Source organism: Triticum aestivum, chromosome 3B (assembly GCF_018294505.1).
Source record: "Triticum aestivum cultivar Chinese Spring chromosome 3B, IWGSC CS RefSeq v2.1, whole genome shotgun sequence".
NCBI lineage: Eukaryota > Viridiplantae > Streptophyta > Magnoliopsida > Poales > Poaceae > Triticum > Triticum aestivum.
Genome location: NC_057801.1, coordinates 484,884,901 through 484,891,636, shown reverse-complemented (window position 1 = coordinate 484,891,636; position 6,736 = coordinate 484,884,901). Strand labels below are relative to the sequence as shown.

Below are 6,736 nucleotides of genomic sequence, written 5' to 3'. Positions count from 1 at the left end.
TTCTGATGCATATTGAATGGGTGTTGTTTGGTTGTCTGTCTTCGAAGATCTTGCATCTTTCGAAGACTTTCAAAAAAATCGCCTATTCACACCCCCCCCCTCTGGTCGATAACTAGCACTTTTCATCAAGTATCTTTTCTATTCACCTATCTGATGCTCTTTGTGGGGATAAAGAAGCCAAGAATTAAAGACTTTAATCCCGTTATGCAAAGAAATGAGAGAACGTTATCGTATGTTCCACTTTGGTCTCTTATGATGGGAGTGTATTAATGACCAAAACAGTTTTCTCTGCTATGCTCATTTTCTTCACGTTCTCCCTTGTTTGAGTGGTCAATCAGTTAAACAAGTATCTTAGGCACCAAGGGCATGCCCTCATTTCTTGGGATGACGTTTGCAAGCCAAAGCCGCAAGGAAGACTATGCAATCTCACTATCCTTGTGCATAACAAGACTCTTCTTACAAAGAACTTGTTCAAATTTCTTAACAAAGATAATCTTTTCATGGATTAACATCACCTGATAAAGTACTACTCCATGGCCCCACCTCTTGATAAAATGGAGGGTTCCTACTGATGGAAATCTCACCTGAAACCTCACTCAGGCCCTCTTGAACGCCACTTTAGGAAACGCAAAGTCAGTCAAGTAGTACGTACTATTCTCCATAACACATAGCCAAGCAAATCCGTGGGTGGGGGAGCTTCACATCCTACACAAGGAAAACAAAGTCAGTCAACCCTTACCCAACAGGTCAACACTACTACTATTCTCCATGTAATTAAATCCGTTCCATTCCATGAGATATTTTTCTCCAAGACAAGACAATGACCCGATGAACCTGAGCAACTCAACCACACAGCCAATGAGAAGAGCCTTTGCACGCGTGCTGAGTGAGTTTCTTCTACCCATAGTCTTCCCATTTTCTAGTGTGACTAGCTGCCCGAAACTTGGCAACAGGCACGCCATGCATTTCAAGTTTCAGCTGTCTACCGAGAAAAACACGCAGAGATGAAAGTCTCCGGCTGAAAAAAAAAAACGCCAATTATACACGTCGCCGTTTCCATTTCTTCTCGTCTAGTATACACTACTACTAGTACGTACTCAACTTCCGCTACACGGCTTAGTTAGAGGCCACAGCTGTACAAGTAGTCACGTAATGCATCTGGAATTCCCCGAGCCGTGAGTGTCGCCGTTGCAAATTTGCAATTGCTCTACTGTTTCGTAGCCCGCCCACTTGCACGACGAGCTCCGCCATATCGAGCAGATCTGACCAGAATTGTCGATCGCCGCTGTTATTTCCGCGACGTCCAGACAAAGCACAGCTAGTGCACCCAGGAAAACTCAGTTGCCGGCCGGTTATTAAGCAGCTTTGCGTGCCGTGCGCCGACTTATCAACCACCGGCGTAGCACAAAACATTATCTTGGAGGCAGCGGCTTAGTAGTAACCTGGCTAGCTGTTTTTGTCTATGATGATTAAACCAACAGAGTACCGGTGTAGTGTGTTATCTACTCCCTGGCGAGCAAGTGCTGGACTTTTCTGTCTGGTCGATCCGGATCATGTCCCTGTCACGTATGGACGGACAAATGCATTGCATGGGTGTTTCTGGCTAGTTTCTTGTTTGTACCGTTCCCTTCCCGGGCTAATAATTTTCCTGTGGATGGTGAAGTTGTAAATGACCAGCCGCCTCCAAAAACTTCCAGAAATAGGGTCCTCGCTAGTCCATGTCACATTGCGACAAGCCAGCACACAGCATTCATCTATCCATCTATCTATCTGAAAACACGCATAAGCCCAATCCACTTGCGTAAGCAACATTAATTCCGCCACAAACCTCATCTAAAAAGGGACACTCCAAAGCAAAGCCATATAGAAAGGAGAAGGTATCAGGCGTGACATGGCAAACAGCTGCGCCCATGGGGCGGCCAGCTAGCCGGCACACATCATCTGCAACAAGAACAATCTTTTCCATCCGTAGACCATGCTACGATATATCTATCCATCTACCTTCATCATCTAGCGATAGATAGATGGCCCTTGAGCGACCGAACCCATGAGCTGACTGACCCACACCAACACCAGCCCATCGGCGAGCCACGCTCTGACCACGTATCTATGTCTCGATCCAGCCTCAGCCCACGGGGGTGACGTCAATGCATAGTCCAACACAGCAGCAGCATTTTTATATGGTTTGCATTCACCGGAAAGCCAGGGAAAAAAATATTCGAGCCTAAAAACAGCAGAACAAAATACAGGTAGCAAACCATGAGTTGAGCCACGCGGAGCATGGTATGGGCATGGGGAGAGAGTGGCACCGTACCACCCATGCCATACACGACACCCACCCCACCCTGCCGCTGGGATCCTTCCTTCCTATATATCCCCCCGCGCGCGCTCCCCTCAGCGTCCTACAATTGATACCCCATCATAGCATCAGTTACCAACAGAAGAGACAGCCATACTCCACAGCTAGTGCTGCCAGTGTCGCGCCGTTACTGAAATGGACAGCACCAGCTGCCTCGCCGACGACACCAGCAGCGGCGGCGCCTCCACGGACAAGCTCAAGGCGCTGGCCGCCGCCGCGGCTGCCGCGGCGGGGCCGCTCGAGCGCATGGGCAGCGGCGCCAGCGCCGTGCTCGACGCGGCCGAGCCGGGCTCCGAGGCCGACTCTGGCGGCGCGGGCGCCGGCCGTGCGGCGGCGGGGAAGCTGCCGTCGTCCAGGTTCAAGGGCGTGGTGCCGCAGCCCAACGGGCGGTGGGGCGCGCAGATCTACGAGCGGCACCAGCGCGTGTGGCTCGGCACGTTCGCCGGGGAGGCCGACGCCGCGCGCGCCTACGACGTCGCCGCGCAGCGCTTCCGCGGCCGCGACGCCGTCACCAACTTCCGCCCGCTCGCGGACGCCGACCCCGACGCCGCCGCCGAGCTCCGCTTCCTCGCCGCGCGCTCCAAGGCCGAGGTCGTCGACATGCTGCGCAAGCACACCTACTTCGACGAGCTCGCCCAGAGCAAGCGCGCCTTCGCCGCGTCGGCCGCGCTCTCCGCGCCCACCACCTCGCGCGGCGCCGACGGCCACGCCTCGACCCCCTCCCCGGCCGCCGCGCGCGAGCACCTGTTCGACAAGACGGTCACGCCCAGCGACGTCGGGAAGCTGAACAGGCTGGTGATACCGAAGCAGCACGCCGAGAAGCACTTCCCGCTGCAGCTCCCGGCCGCGGGCGGCGAGAGCAAGGGCCTGCTCCTGAACTTCGAGGACGCCGCCGGCAAGGTGTGGCGGTTCCGCTACTCGTACTGGAACAGCAGCCAGAGCTACGTCCTCACCAAGGGCTGGAGCCGCTTCGTGAAGGAGAAGGGCCTTGGCGCCGGAGACGTTGTCGGGTTCTACCGCTCCGCCGCCGGGAGCACCGGCGAAGACACCAAGCTCTTCATTGACTGCAAGCTGCGACCGGACACCAACAGCCCCGCCTCCGCTGACCCCGTGGACCAGTCGGCACCTGTGCAGAAGGCCGTGAGACTCTTCGGCGTCGACCTTCTGACAGCGCCGGCGTCGCCGGAGCAGGGGATGCCGGGGTGCAAGAGGGCCAGAGACTTGGTGAAGTCGCCGCCTCCGAAAGTGGCGTTCAAGAAGCAATGCATAGAGCTGGCGCTAGCGTAGAGTTGGAACTATTAGCTCGATCGATCTCTTCTCTCCAGCTAGGCGGCGGTTTTTGCTCGCATAATTCAGGTGGTAGAGCTTAGCTTAATTAGTCCCTTGTCGGTATCATCAACTTTGTTTGTTTATTTGTCATGTTGTTGCATGCCCTGATGTAAATCTTATCTTTCCGAAAATGTATACTAATTGAGGAAGCCCTAGAAGGCTAGCTTAGCTTAGATCGTTCAACCGACGACGACGAAGAAGAAGAAACATATAATAACATTTTGAATGTAGCCTAGCTCATCAGTTTCCTTGTCAAAAACTGAAGCATATCCTATTTGGTAGTAGAAGTATCTAGATATTTAGCATCCATTTTGACCTAGCTTTATTTCTTGCGCCTTTTTATACACTTCTAGGATATTTATATGCGCACCCTGAGACGTGATGTGATTGTTGTGTAGCTAAGAGCATCCGGCCCCAGCATGCCCTCCCAAGTGTTTTTTCCGCGCTGGCATCGAAAAACGCCCTAATCGCATCCTCAATACGCCGAATTCCGCCGGCTCGGCCTATTTTTGCGCCCGGCAATCGCAGGCCGAACCCGGCGCTCGGGAGCTCCGGCAAAGGAAAAACGTACCTGGGCCACACTGCCAGGCGAAAAGTCAAACCACCCGTCCAGATTTACCTCCGACCACCCCCCCCTTCCCCCGCGCTCGGCCGCCACCATGTCGATCCCGACGTCGTCCATTGCCCACAACTGCTAGATAGACCATTTCCCGCCGAAAAAAGAAGAGGTTTCGCCGAGGCAGCCTCTCCACCGTCGTCCGGGCAACTTTTTCGGCGTTCCGGCCGCGTAGGGCCCGTACAACGGCGGGTTTGCGCCCACCTCGTCCGCAAGGTGTTCGGTGATTTGCCCGGCTCGGCCATGGACTCGGAAGATGAGGAGACGCTCGCGGCGTTGCTGGAGGAGGAAGCCGAAGCCGACGTCCAGGAGCAGGAGCATCTCATGATGCTCGCCGCCCTCGTCGGCCTGCTCGCGAGCACTGAGAAGCCGCGGCAAGGTGGCTCGGCGCCTGGCTGGGTGAAAGCAAAGAACCGGCATCGTCTGAAAGGCTACTGCATGCTCTACTCGGACTACTTCGCCGATGCTCCATTGCATGGCGAGAAAACATTTCGGCGCCGTTATTGGATGGGCCGAAAGCTTTTCCACAGGATTGTGAATTCCATCCGGGAGTTCGACAACTACTTCAAGTGCAAGATGGATTGCACTGACACACTTGGATTTACCTCAATCTAGAAGTGCACGACAGCTATGAGGATGCTTGCATACGGAGCTCCCGGTGATTCACTCAACGACTATGGGCGCATGACCGGGTCCACCATCATTGAGTGTTTCTATAAGTTCTGCAGGGCAGTGGTGCCAGTGTTTGGACCGCAATATTTGCCAACACCCAATGCGGAAGACACTGCTCGGATCCTAGCACAGAATGCAGCAAGAGGATTTCCTGGGATGCTTGGAAGCATCGACTGCATGCATTGGAAATGAAAGAACTGTCCATTTGCTTGGCAGGGGTTGTACAAAGGCGCCAAAGGCGGTTGCAGTTTGGTACTTGAGGCAGTGGCCACACAGGACCTATAGATTTGGCACTCTTTATTTGGGATGCCAGGAACTCACAATGACATCAACGTCCTGCAGTGCTCCCCTGTCTTTGCCAAGCTTGTTGAAGGTCATTCTCCTCCGATGAACTTCGAGGTTAATGGGCGGCACTACAACAAGGGGTACTATGTAGCTGATGGCATCTATCCGAGATGGTTGACATTTGTGAAGACTATCTCAAATCCTGTGCGAGGAGGAAAGAACGCCTTCTTTGCGATGGTTCAGGAGGCTTGCAGGAAGGATGTCGAACGGGCATTTGGTGTGCTCCAATCTTGATTTGCCGTTTTCCGGTACCCTGCTCAGACCTGGTCGAAAGATCAAATGTGGGAGATCATGACTTGCTGTGTCATCTTGCACAACATGATCATTGAGAGCGAGCAGAAAGAGTCAGTGTTTGACACAAAACCATATTACAGGCAGGGTCCTCTTGCCCAAGTTGATCACCAGCTACCGGCAACTTGGACTGACTACCTCAATATGTGCCAGGAGATCCGAGACACACAGGTGCATCAAGAACTGCAACACGATCTGGTGGAGCACCTGTGGAGGTTCAAGGGCAACGCCGGGAATAACATGTGATGAAACTTGAGTTTTATTTGTTGAACTATATAATTTGTATTAAACTATTTGTTGAACTATTTGATTTATATTGATTTTCTGTGATGAACTATGGAGGCAAAAACACGCCGAACCATACCGAACTATGTGATGAATTAATTGATTTCTATTATATGAGGAAATTCACGCCGAAACACGCCGAACCGCGTCGAATATGGACCGATTCACGCAGATATCGAGCCGTTTTTGATAAAATTGTGCCGAATAATGGGCCGAAATCGGCGTCTGGGGGCGACGGCTGGGTGCCAACCCCCGAGTCGAGTTTGCGCCGGCTCGCCATCAGGCTGTGATTTTTATGCCTCCCGGGGCTAACGGCAGGAGATGCTCCAGCGCGCACACACAGACACCAGGTGCATGCATGTATCGTCAGCTAAGTTTGAAAATAGAAAAGAGAGGTGGTGCATGTAGCAGGGATGGAGCGCGCCCATGGCGGCATGCATGCACACACTAGAGACATCTGCTGCTGTAGATGATATGACAAACTTATCAGCAACAGAAGAGCTGCCTTTTTCAGGATGGATATATGCTCGCCATCGCCAGTAGGAAAAGATGAAATACTAGTAAATCTGAGGAAAACAAAAAGAAATGCACTGTCCCTGTAACAAATGCATTCTGTTCATCACGCCCGATGGATAGCAACACAACACGTATCGTACAGGTGGTGGCCTGGCCTAGCCTGGTGGGTGGTTGCTAGCTAAGGCCCTATTTGTTTCAAATAAGTCACCAACTTATAAGTCGAAAAGTGCAAAAACTGACTTATTTTGCCAAACGGACCCAACTTATAAGTCACCCCAACTTATAAGTCATAAGTTGCTCCACCCCAACTTAAAACTTATAAG

At 52.5% G+C, this 6,736-nt stretch overlaps 1 protein-coding gene across 1 annotated transcript; it reads left to right on the top strand.

The window, feature by feature from the left end:
• The first annotated feature begins 2,388 nt into the window (after nucleotides 1-2,388).
• Nucleotides 2,389-3,928, top strand: LOC123070504 (AP2/ERF and B3 domain-containing protein Os01g0693400). The gene has a single exon (XM_044493744.1). The coding sequence runs from the start codon at nucleotides 2,495-2,497 to the stop codon at nucleotides 3,644-3,646; it is 1,152 nt and encodes a 383-aa protein (XP_044349679.1). The 5' UTR covers nucleotides 2,389-2,494; the 3' UTR covers nucleotides 3,647-3,928.
• Nucleotides 3,929-6,736: the final 2,808 nt, after the last annotated feature.